Consider the following 13,553-nt stretch of genomic DNA (forward strand, 5'->3'; position numbering starts at 1 on the left):
CATTTGCCCTGATACACATTTTGTTGGGTTTTTTTTATTTCGATTATAGTCATTTTATCTTTTTCATGGCATTCGCAACTTTCTATCAACACTGCAATTGGCGGACAGCTATTGAAAAACTTATACGGTACAACTGTATTCGATGTTTACTCTTGAGCGCGAATATCGGCTCAGAAGGCAACTGACTTTCCACCTGATCTATTTGTGGGTAAATGTTTTTAAAACATGAAAAAATTTTCTTTAAATATATTTTTATTATTTTGTTTAATTTGTTTTTTTTTAAAGGTGCAGGAATAGGAAAGAACAAAAATATTATAACTGGCATCCCTGATTAAGTCATGTCCGGAACACTCGTTCGCTATCATAAGGCCGGAACAAATATCAATTTCTTCTTTTGTCACCCCTCCTCCCCTTCCTTCGAAATTTCCAAAGATCTCGAAGGGGTAAATAAATAAGTTTAAAGTATTTGATGGAAATTTCGAAAAAAATATAAAATATCTGTAAGAATACAAGAGCGAAAAACAAATTGTGGAAGATGGGAGTTTTATCACCATTTATATTCTTGATTTTATTGAATTTGTCCGTTTTTCGTTAAAAAATTACTTGATTTTTAGGTCTTGTGCAATGATACAGTATGCAATTTTGTTGAATACAAAATTTCGTGCAACTCATTCCAATTTATCATTTTTTTGCATTATTTTTTATTATCTCCCCCCCCCCTCGCGATGTTCTAACTCCAATTGACAAAAGAGGGATTTGAAATTTATTCCGGCCTAATTTCCCGAATAAGTGCTTCCATTTTATCTGCTAGAGGATGCTGATGCTGTCGCCTTTTCGTTGTATGGAGAAAACGACTCTGGTTAAGTATTTTTGCTTTAACCCTAATCCGCTTTTGAGTGTCAATATGGCACTATTGGAAGTTTTGCAGCTTTTTACTTTCTTCGGGTGCATCCAAATAAAAAAATACTTCGGGAACCGTCAATGAATTCTTGAAATCTTTGATTTTGCATCATTACTTTTTTATGGACACACCCTGGAAGCCCAAAAAAACTCGCTAATCAAACTTTGAGGATCAATTTGACAATACTCGTATGAAACCTCTCTTTTGTTTCTCAACCGATTTTTACACAATTTATAATTTTGAAAACCTCGTAATGAAACTTATATATGTTTCTCAGACGTTGTTCACCTTCAGTTTTCCATTATTCAAAGTCTTAAAAAATCCGAAAAAAATGCTTCGGAAAAAAGACTGTAGATACAGTATGCTCAAAAAAATTTCACGTAATGTCCATGGCAGTTTAAGTTAAGCTTTTTCTTTTAATTTTTTAGGATCATGATCACAAAGTTGTAAAAAAGGGGTCTAAAACAATACTTTCAATCAATGCACTGTCAAACTGTTTAAGTCATACGAGATGAAATTAGAAAAGAGAATTGGAAAGTTGACGTAGTTTGGCACATTTTTGCATTTTTAGATTTTTAAAATACGAAAGACAGAATTTTTGACGAATTTTCAAAGGTAGCTGTTTTTTTAGTTAATTTTCAATTACAATTTATTGCACTTAAATTCAGATTTGCAGGAACCGGATAAAGGTTAATCCAAAATTTTTTGGCATTTTTTTTTATTCTTTGTCAAAATCCAAAAGCATGATAGACGATAGCGAGTCAAAGGTAACATTCCTAACTAATTCAGAATCGGAATGTTCCAATCATCATCTATAACTTTTACAGGAAATGCTTCACTCTAACTCGAATCTATTTGTTAAAATTCATTCTTAGGATTGTAGGTACATTCTCACCAAAAAGGTATTTCAATTCAAACTTGTCGTTATTTTCTGGCTAAATTAATAAATTACATTTTTTTTAACAAATTTCATTACTAAATCAAAACTTGTTGCTCTGGTCATGCTGAGTGAGAGAGTCATTATTAAAATACCATCATTTGGCATCCAAAGTAGTCCGAAAAACACAGCACGAGAAAATTGGCATTGTTCAATTTGATTCCTTAATTTCATATTTAACACTAAACGTACCGGAGGCGGTCAAATGACGGTTTTTAAACTTTGAAGGATGATTACGCCTTATATAATTTTTTTTTCGCCAAATTAACGACAGGACTATTTTTATTTTCAAAATGCAAATATTTTTGCGTTTTTAAATTTTTTCTAAGTGTTGTGGTTTTCGAATAACGCATGTGGTATACCTATTCATACCGCGAGCGGTCAAATGACGGTTTACACTGTTTTCGCTAAAACTTTCTTGTTTCTCAACCAATTTCTTTAAAAATATATAGTTATAGTTATATTTATAGTTTTGAAAAGCCTATAATGTGACTCAAATATGTTTCTCAGACAGTTTTCAGCAACCATTAATAGTTTCAAAGTTATTTCAAGTCCAAAAAGTTTTTTATGAAAAAAACATGCTTCAGGAAAATAGCTATAAATCAGTTATTTAGTGCTCGAAAAAAATTTCACTTAGTGCCTGAGAAAGCTGAAGTTAGAAGCTATATGCTGCACATACGGAAATTTTCATCAAATTTTTTTTAAGATCATGCCCACAAAAAATGTAAAAAAGTTGTGTAAAACCCGTACTTTTCAATCAATCAACCGCCAAAGCTGTTCCTGTTACAGTAGAGAAAATTTAAAAAGAGAATTGGAAAGGGGACGTAATTTGTCACATTTTGGCATCTTTAGATTTTGTGAAATACGAAATACATAATTTATGACGAATTTTCAAAGGTAGCTGTTTTTCGAACTTTTTATCAATTTGGATTTTCTGAGACAATTCCTACACCTAAGCTCAGCTTTGCACTAGATTTTGAGTATTTTAACGTGAGGTTTAGGCAATAAAACTATATGCAAAAGAAAGCTAATTTAATACCGGTTCTAGTGGTGTAACTGAATTGGCGGTGCAATGCTTGACAAAAATATGATAAATAAAACAGTGAAGTAGTTCCTGAATCTTGAAAAGTCAGCGCAAATTCTTGCTTGGCAGACGGGCGCAGTGGGTGGTAATATCTCAAAGCTATTTTGCACACGAAGACGGATGAAAGGAAACGAAAAAACAATCGAGCATTCGCACAAATTTTCTGGTTTTACTTTCAGAAATATATTGATTATATTTTTGTCAAGCATCGCACCGCCAATGTAGTTACGTCACTAGAACCGGTATGAAATTTTCTTTCTTTTGCATATAATTTTTTTGCCAAAACCTTACGATAACATACTCAAAATCCAGTGCAAAGCTGAATTTAGATGTAGGAATTGAATCAAAAATCCGAATTGATGAAATGTTCGAAAAACAGCTACCTTTGAAAATTCGTCATAAATTATGTATTTCGTATTTCACAAAATCTAAAGATGCCAAAATGTGACAAATTACGTCAACTTTCCAATTCATTTTTTGAAATTTTTCTACTGTAACAGGAACAGCTTTGGAGGTTGATTGATTGAAAAGTACGGGTTTTACACAACTTTTTTACATTTTTTGTGGGCATGATCTTAAAAAAAATTTGATGAAAATTTCCGTATGTGCAGCATATAGCTTCTAACTTCAGCTTTCTCAGGCACTAAGTGAAATTTTTTTCGAGCACTAAATAACTGATTTATAGCTATTTTCCTGAAGCATGTTTTTCATAAAAAAAAATTTTGGACTTAAAATAACTTTGAAACTATTGATTGTAGCTGAAAACTGTCTGAGAAACATATTTGAGTCACATTATATGCTTTTCAAAACTATAAATTTTGAAGAAATCGGTTGAGAAACAAGAAAGTTTTAGCGAAAACAGTGTAAACCGTCATTTGACCGCTCGCGGTATGAATAGGTATATACAAAGTGTCGGTATGTTTAGTGTTAAATGCATTCAAATGATAGCCGTATCCGCTCACTAGTAATCAAAGAGATTCAGACAAAATATTTCAATTTATTCTGATAAACTAAAATGGATAAGCAGCAGCAGAGTTTTATAAATAATTAGGTTCAAACACGTTCAGAAAGTGAATAGGCTACATAGCGACATATTGTCCAAACATACGAAAATAATGTGCCATTGATGTCTAAAATGTACCAAAAAACTTCCCTAGGACTTGTTGTATTAACTTTTTTTTTCTTTTTATCTTGCAGGTTTCGCAGGTGCAGCGTCCTGCTCAGCATCCGCTTGAGCCTGTGGATCGACATCCATATCCGGTGGTGACGCAACGAAATCCTCTCTCCAGCAGCAGCAGCAGCAGCAAACAGCACGTAAAACTAAAACCTGCAGATCTCGGCAATAGTTCAAGTAGCCATTACAGCAACTACTACCCGAGCCATCATAATCCTGCTCCTGTTCCAGCTCCTAGAACGGCTGCCAAGAGTCTCGATTACCAGAAGCAGCTGCTGAACAACCTCCAACATTCGACCACAGCCAGCAGCGGCAATCCAGTTGGCATTCTGAAAAATAACACCAAGCGACGTCCACTGATTTACGAGCTGAAACAGTATGAGTATTTCAACAACGACGCCTATCCCAGAGCGCAACCTCCTTCCTCGCAGCATCCGCAGCAGCAACATTTGCCTATAGCTAAGAACACCAACAGTGTGCTCCAGCAGCACTACGCTGGCCATAACTACAATATCAATTATAATCTAAATTTTACGAAAAATCAATACAACATTCTGATATCGCCACCAACGACGGCGTCCGGAGCCTCCAGGGGCACAGGAGCAGCGCCACCATACGACGAGAACAATCATTACGAAAGCCATTATCAGTATCAGCAGCATCAGAACAACGTTAGGAACAACTATAAGAATAGCAACGCCACCAATCATCATCTGTACAGCAACAACAACTACAATCAATACTTTGCCAACAACCATCATCAGAATCAGCAACAGCAGCATCAGCATCAGCACCAAAGGCAACATCAAGGCAAGTCCTCCTCGGCCGGGACCGGGGTCTATCTGGACGAGAAGCCACCGCTGCTGCTAGTTGGGGACGACCCGTTTGCAGCGGATTCGGGCAACCACATTGGCAAGATGCAACGCGAGGAGATAATCATCGAACACAGTCAGCTGGTTGGAGACGGAAGTGGACCAGGCGCTGTCATACTGCCCGCATGCGGTGGCCAGTCGGCGGCCAGGGCGGGCCCAGGTGGACAGCAGCCACTACTGAATGGGGGAGGCGGAGGCACCGGCAAGGGTGGCAAGCTAAGTGTCATCAACCGGTCGCACCATTTTACGCAGGTGAGTTGGGGTTTTTTTTTTTAAATTGAGTGCATTTTTTAGATACTTCTACTTCTGTCTCTGCTCATGGTCGGAATTTATTCCAACCGTCCTAGTTCTACTTTGTTTGCTCTAATGCTAATGCGAGAGTTCAATCTCTGAGACTGGCCTAAGGTTTTTTAGAACAGTAGAAATGCTTCAAATCTATAAAGTAGAACTGAGTTTACAACTGTAAGTTTACAATTTACAACAACATTAGCAACAGCCGCGGCAAATACTATTTATGAGCAACTGCGTTAGTGTTTAAGGTAGTGTCAAATCTATCTGTCATTACTTCTCTATATAGTTGCTCCATACTGGACAAAAAAGTAGTAGATATGTGATGAAAATGCTTCCCATAAAATTCTCTTCTATCCATCTAATAATAACACTAGTTTACAAAATTTAAAAAAAATCGTGAACTTGATTAACTGACAAACATTTTTAATGGAAAATCGGGCCCTGAATCCGAAAATGAAATTCAAAAAAATCTCAGTAGAACAGTTTTTGAGTTATGCTCCAAATATGAAATTTTGAAAAAATTAAAAAAGTTCATGTACTTTGATTTAAATATCTCGGACGGCATAACAGTAATTTGAAATCCTTCTTTTGTATATGGAAGGTGAATAAGTTTTCTATCGATCATCTCAATACTGTTTTTGCGTTTGACTAGCAGTATTGTTGATATTAGTGACTTTATGAGAAAAAAAATTATAAAAAAAAGCATTTTATTAGAGAAAATTTTGTTTCAACGAAAGTTTTAGACTCGATGATAGCATTTAAAAAATCTGATTTTCTTTTGCGCTTAAATCTCAAATCAAAACAAAGATTTCAAGTGGTTATTTATCAAAATCGGTTGAAAATTGAAGAAGTTATGGCTACTTTACCATAACTGAAATTTTTGGAGTTTTTAATAATTTAACGAACTGCAGTACACTTATCATAGTATAGGAAGAATGAAACATGATAAATCTCTCTCGCTCCAAGTCAAAATTATTTATTAGCTTACCAGAAGATCACATTCCAAGTTTCAGGAAGATATGAACATAGGGAGGGATTTCTTAAGTCTCAAACGTGAATAAAATTTTGAGGTATTTTGACCGGAAGGAACGAAAAATACTGGTTTTTCATCAATAACTTTTTTCATCACTAGCTGGTTGTTTTTTATGGTTGATTTTCTTAAAGTCTAAGTTGAGACAAATATTTCACCCGAAGACTGTAACTCGATTGGATTTGAAACAGAAAAGTTATTGCGGTTCAAAGGCCGCAAATTTTGTCGAACACGCAATGTGTACTTTTTACGCATTGCGTTTTATACGACAATTTTCGACCAAAATACAATCTTTGAACCGCAATAACTTTTCTGTTTCAAATCCAATCGAGTTACAGTCTTCGGGTGAAATATTTGTCTCAACTTGGGCTTTAAGAAAATCAACCATAAAAAACAATCAGCTGGTGATTAAAAAAGTTATTGATGAAAAACCAGTATTTTTCGTTCCTTCCGGGCAAAATACCTCAAAATTTTATTCACGTTTGAGACTCAAGCAACCCCTCCCTATGTTCAGATCTTCCGGAAACTTGGCATGTGATCTTCTGGTAAGCTAATAAATAATTTTGACTTGGAGCGAGTGAGATTTATCATGTTTCATTCTTCCTATACTATGATAAGTGTACTGCAGTTCGTTAAATTATTAAAAACTCCAAAAATTTCAGTTATGGTAAAGTAGCCATAACTTCTTCAATTTTCAACCGATTTTGATAAATAACCACTTGAAATCTTTGTTTTAATTTGACATTTAAGCGCAAAAGAAAATCAGATTTTTTAAATGCTACCATTGAGTCTAAAACTTTCGTTGAAACCAATTTTTTTCTAAAAAATGCGTTTTTTATAATTTTTTTTCTCATTAAGTCACTAATCTCAGCAATACTGTTGGTCAAACGCAAAAACATTATTCAGATGATCGATAGAAAACTTATTCACCTTCAATATGCAAAAGAGAAATTTCAAATTACTGTTATGCCGTCCGAGATATTTTAATCTAAGTACAAGAACTTTTTTAATTTATTCGAAATTTCATATTTGGAGCATAACTCATAAACGGTTCTACTGAGATTTTTTTGAATTTCATTTTCGGATTCAGCGCCCGATTTCACATTGGAAATGACCTTCAGTTTACTGAGTTCAAAAATGCTGTAAACTAGTGTAATTATTCTAACACAATTTTTCAACCGTTTGTAATTTTTCAATCGAAACAGTAAAGTATTGTAACATTTAAGATTGATTTGCGATAGATTTCAAAATTCGTTAAATTAAATGAAGGCAGGGTTTTTTTCTTATTCAATTTCCAATAGTGCCACTTAATGTTAGATAAAGATAGGAAATAATATTGGAAGAAGGTTATAAACTATCTTAATTCGGCAATAGTTGGAGAGTAGAAGAATAGACTTCATAGTTTTGATCACACTAGTCAACAGTGTCTCCCGATCGAATCCTTTTACCGAAACCTCCAAACCCAGATTGTTTTGCTAAAATGCAGAGGTGACCTTGTCCCTGAAGCACAAGATTGATCTTTCGTCCCTTTCCATCTTTTCCAATCCATCCATTGACTACTAGGACGTGGCCGACGCCGTTATTGATGTTTGAAGAGGTAGCATTATGTTTGAGCATTGTGAATGTGCTGCCAATCTAAGGCTCCGTTCATTTGACCTCTGAACAAAATTGATGGCCTCGGATATGGATCTCGCGATGGAACGCGACTCTATGCGATAAAATGGCGTTGACGAATGAAAATTTGCCTCGTGTCCTCACTTTGGCGACAACAATGACGTTCAGCTTTCGCTGTTATTTTCAGCGACTTCAGACGATTTGTGAACTGGAAAGGTGGCCAGTTTTCCAAACTTTCTGCCGAGTGTCGAAGAGTGCCGTTAACATGGAGTTCAAGAACTGAGAAGGCAGCGCTATAAATTGTCTACAATTTAAGAACATCAGCTCGGTCAAAGGGTGTGAGGTCGAGCGGTACACTCGTTCTGATAAATTAAAAGACCGAGTTGAAAACTTGTTCTAATGAATGAAAAGGCCGGGTAGTTCCTACGTAAGACGTAGAGCCGAATAAACTTAGATTCAAGGCTGGTAATATTCAGTCAATTTCATTCGATCCTGATGAACTAGTAGTCAATGTCGTCGGAAGAAAATCAAGGTCGTCTACGATTTGAATGACCAAGCTACAATGTCAGCCAGGCAGCAATGTCATTATTTAATGACATTTTTGTATTCCTCAGGTTGGCGACACACATACGGTCATCTTCCTATTTCACGTCACATTTTATGAACGTTGTTAGAAGAAAAAAGTCGTAGAAAGTAATTATTTTAAATTCAACTTGGTCATGACTATGTAAGCTTATGTTGCTGACCACAACTAAGTATCGCATGACATAGACATTCAAAGCAGTATTCAGGACACTGAGGCTCCTGCTGTACTTGCAGTGGCAATGACGGGCATTGAGGACTTGGTGGAATGTGTTAAGACAAAGTCTAACATCCTCAACGTGATGACACTTTTAGTCACAGCGAACCGAGAGGTGGTGAGCCTCCTTACCGCACTAGAGTGTCAGAGGAAGCCACGTGAAGAAGATGTTGTGACCCTTCTGCGGGCGGAAACCATTCAGCCGAAGAAGGTAAGCGTCTTCTTGCAGACCGATGGCGAAGCGGAATATGCCGGAAACGAGAAACTGGAAACGAGACCTGGAACCCCGAAGAAAGTCCAAACGCAATCCTAACCGGGTCAGGGAAAAAAGGAAGGAAGAGTATAGCGTGCACACGTAAGAGAAACTTGGGGAGGCTGTGGAAATTCGTGCCGGCCATCAGGCAGCTAGCTGCAGCAACACGCCAAAATGTGTCCACTGCAGGAGAGGACACAAGGCTGGCAAATTGGAAGCACACGCACTGTCACTTCGACTTTGAACTTCCATAACTTTCAACTTTGATGATATTTTTTGATCAAATGTTTTTCGTCAGATAGATTGAGTATCACACTATTATGTCACAATATTTGAGCTTTCTAAAGTTTGTGTGGCCTGAGATACCGTCGTTCTACGAAAATTGGACTATTTGACAAACTGCAATATCTCAGAAACTACGGTACACTTTTTATTGAAATTTTGCAGAGTGATTGTTGAAATATAAAGTTAGTATATTTGAATTTTTTGAAAAGTTCTATCAATGGGATTCAAAGTTACGCGAGGCTCTATAATGGATAGAATCGTTGACTGTCTAACGGGTAGAAGCCAAGTTGTCATCGGCGGGGGGACGTCAGCGCGTGGACCGTAGAATAAGGTAGTCGTCTTATAAACCCCAGGAGTTGACATCTACTGAAAGCCTTGGAAAGGCTGAACGTAGACCTGAGAATTGTAGGCGATACAAGGACCTACCACAGGAATGGAAGCGAACCCATCATAGATGTCACTTTCTGCAGTCCGTCCTGAACGAGTGACTGGAGGGAGAGCGGATCTTTTAACGATAGCGACCACTTTGCGGTCCGCTATCGTGTGGGCACAAGTACGCGAACAGGTAAAAGAGGTAGACAATACATTTCGACCGGACGAGGATACGAGGGACGAGGGACGAGGGACGAGGATACTTGCACGCGCATGTGACGCTGGAATGACAAGAAGGCACAAGCGGAAAGACGACGGAAATTGCAGACCTGCGTACTTGCTGCCTACAGGCTAGATGATGTATGAAGAGAGCGAAGACCCAGTCAGCGAAAAAAGAGCGTAGAGTGCCCTACGCAAGTGCGAGGTCTGCCCTCTACAGAGCAATTAAGGCGAGCTAAAAGGCTCGTTTCAGACAACTTTGCGAGGACGCCAACGACAACCCCTGGAGTGACACTTACAGGATTGTCACTTACAGGATGTTTGTTTGTTTGTTTATTTGTTTATTGTTCCTGTAGAGTAAGAATACAATATTCTTTTTAATTACTACTTCCGACATACACATTTGTCACGTTCACTTATTTCAATCCTATTCTATTTTATTTCCCTATAACTAATAATTTTCAAAGTATGAATCCAACGCGGCTGCTAATTCTGGTGCTGTTTCCAGTAGTTTAGGCATTCTCGTTTAAAAATGACTTCTGATTGTATACGCTCAACATTTGGGGGTAATGAGTTGTAGTTGACAACACCTCTCACAGAAAGAGAATTTGCATACAAAGCGGTCCTATTAGTAGGCACAACATAATTGCGCAAACAGCTTCCTTGAGCGCATATGAGCTTTTCAAATAGTGCGGGGGGATAACGTGTTGAACCAAGCTTACGCATAAACATGCAGCATCTGAATGCATAGAAATTTTTCATAGAACATCCAATGAGATTGCTTTGTAGATGACTTACTCGATCGTAAAGGTTTAGGCCATAGGCATATCGCACGCAACAATTCAATGCAACATTCAGTCTATTCAGTGCACCAGAACTAGGGCGAACATGGAGTACATCACCAAACAGAAAATGTGGGAAGATCAAGGCTTTAAACAAACACATTTTTGTTTTGGTTGATGCGGAGTATGTACCTACTTCTGTAAAGATTGCGCAAACAGCCGGAAACTTTTCCACATTGTCCCACAATAAATTTTCGTTAAAAATGTATCCAAGATCGTTCGCAGTTTTGCTCCAGTGGATTTGCTCATCGTTGATGAAGACATTGGGGAGAGAACCATGGACAGCTTGCCTTCTAGATTTGGTTATATACAGCGCCTTGCTTTTGGTATGGTTCACCAGTAGTCCATTACTCGAACACCACGCAGCAACTCTTGCTAGATCTTCGTTGACCAGCCTGACAAGTTCATTCGAGTTCCGGTTCCAATCGACAGCATAGAGCTGGACATCATCAGCATATAGTTGGATAGAACAATGTTTCAACACAAGAGGCAAGTCGTTAATGTAACATGTAAAAAGAAGCGGCCCAAGAATGGAGCCTTGCGGAACGCCAGAGGTTACGTGAGTACTCCGTGAGAATAATTCTCCGCAAAAAACTGTTTGCATTCTATTCGTTAAGTACAATTCAATCAACCGAACAGCAGCGTTCGAAAAATGAAATTGTTCGACAAGCTTGTCACAAAGTTTTCTATGTAAAATAGTGTCAAGAGCCTTGCTAAAATCAAGCAAAAGTAACACGCCTGACATTTTTTTATCCCCTGCCGCTGCAAGTTCATCGTAAACACGAATTACTGCTGTTTTCACACTCTAACTTTTGCGGAAACCAGCTTGAGCATCTGTCAGCAAATTGCTGTTGTTTTTGAATGTTGACATTTGATCCTTCATTATTTTTTCGAACGCTTTGGATAAAACACAAAGTATGCTTATGGGTCTTAGATTTTCAAGTGTGCTCAGTTGAGGCTTTTTCTTCAAAGGTATAACTTTTGCATTTTTCCAGCAGTCAGGATAGATAGATGTTCTTATGATCACATTAAACAGATGAGTCAAATGATGGGCAATTAACGGTAGCACAAGTTTAATCATCTTTATGGGTACGCGATCTAAACCTTCAGCATTCGATTTTATATCACAAACGGAGTTAACAACTTCCCACCGTGCAACTGGCCGAAAACAGAAGTTGAAACAGCCCTTAACCACCGATGACCATCATCTATTGAGTAGTTGGACGAAAATTTTTGGTTTACTACATCTGGATCAAAACTACACGCCTGCGTTGTTTTAACCTTACCAACACCGAGACTTTTTACGCGTTTCCATAGGACATTTGCCAGAACCTGATCGCCCAGGAATTGATGCAGGTGTTGTTTTTTAGTTCCTGGTAATAAGAGAGTTAGTTAGGTTCCGTAGAGTTTTATATCTACGAATCTTTCAGGTGTGGTGGAGCTCTACGCCAGTCGTTATATGCTAGGTTCCTCTCTAATATAGCTTTTCGCACTGAGTGGTTGAACCAGTTATTTGCTGATGTTGTGGAGGGGGTCATTCCCATCTCGGATATCTTCTGCTACGACACATGTCCGATATGCGAAAACATTCCGGTGGACCCATGGCATGATCCCTAACGTCGGATTTTGTATGAATCGGATACATGGAGAAGTGGATTTCTGCATAACCCAGTTCTTAACTGGTCACGGATGCTTCATTCAGTACCACCATCGGTTTGGACATGTGGCTTTGCCATTCTTCCAACCTGCGGTGACATAGTGGAGACACCAGAGTACGTAATTTTCAACTGTTCAAGGTTCGAAGAGGTACGCATTAACATGCTTGTCGCCTGTAGACCCGACACGACATCCGACAACATCGTGCGGAGGATGTACGAGGAAGCCAATAGTTACTTGACGCGTTGTCAGCAATGGGTTCACTCTTATTATGACTGTCCTGCAGAGGAGTTGGAACCAGCACCAGTCGGCGACCGGTGTAAGGTGACTCCTTCACCGGAGAGCATCTAAGTAGAGTGCGTCCGAACCTAGCAGTAAAGCATACAAAGATAAGACTAAACCCTCTGCGTATGTCGAGCTGCTGGGTACTGTGGAGTCCCGGGTCTAGACCTTATTAAGATCCTAATCCAGACTCCCGCACAACTGACTTGATTGCTTGCTATACTCTACAAAGGTCAGTTGTACTATCGATTGCTCAACATCGTCGGTTGAGTTGGGCTCTCATATATTGTCTGTATGGTGGGAGCGCAAAGACGATTTATATCAAGATACCACAGGTACGTCGGGATTCATCTGATTCGTAAGCGTAAAAGTCCCGTACATGTGCTGTGACAGGCGCGAGTCTAGGATAAACTGCTTTCGATCGGTATACGGATGGCAAAGAAGAGAGGGCCTCGAGCCTCAAGCCGTTAGAGGATAGGTCACTGGTCTCTTATAGTGGATGGAATAGAGGCGGAGCAGACGATAGTCGTGGTAACCTAGCGAGCTTCGAGTTACGAGTAAAGGCCGGGCCTCAAGTCTTCAAAGGAGAGGTCCTCAGTCTTGAATCGTAATAAGAGGTAGGGTGTATTTGATTTGAAACCGAGAAAACCGATGTGCACAGAAGGGCGGACTTGGTCTTCCATTATGGGTGTACCTTTAGTTGCTGGTCCAGATGGAAATTATGGCCAAAGGCCCAGGTAGACTTAATGGCCTAGAAGTACATAGTATTCTAAAGTCGACCAATTGCACCCATGGACACGGAGTAGCATACTCGGGGGGCAATACTTAAACAGGATTTACCTCCCGAGTGTTCAACTTTTACAAAAATTCGTATCACCGGGAGACTAAGTCCAATCTGACATCAGATTGTGTATATACATGTTAAGTGTGTCAAGTTTACCT

At 38.6% G+C, this 13,553-nt stretch overlaps 1 protein-coding gene across 2 annotated transcripts in view; it reads left to right on the forward strand.

Moving 5' to 3' along the window:
• Nucleotides 1-13,553, forward strand: part of LOC129740952 (uncharacterized) — a 479,426-nt gene that overhangs the window by 417,506 nt on the left and 48,367 nt on the right. For both annotated transcript variants that reach the window (XM_055732613.1, XM_055732614.1), the window contains one exon: nt 4,120-5,220. In XM_055732613.1, the coding sequence (XP_055588588.1) occupies nt 4,120-5,220 (1,101 nt within the window). The remainder of the gene's footprint in view (nt 1-4,119; nt 5,221-13,553) is intronic.

This window comes from Uranotaenia lowii, chromosome 2 (genome assembly GCF_029784155.1).
Source record: "Uranotaenia lowii strain MFRU-FL chromosome 2, ASM2978415v1, whole genome shotgun sequence".
NCBI classification, from domain to species: domain Eukaryota; kingdom Metazoa; phylum Arthropoda; class Insecta; order Diptera; family Culicidae; genus Uranotaenia; species Uranotaenia lowii.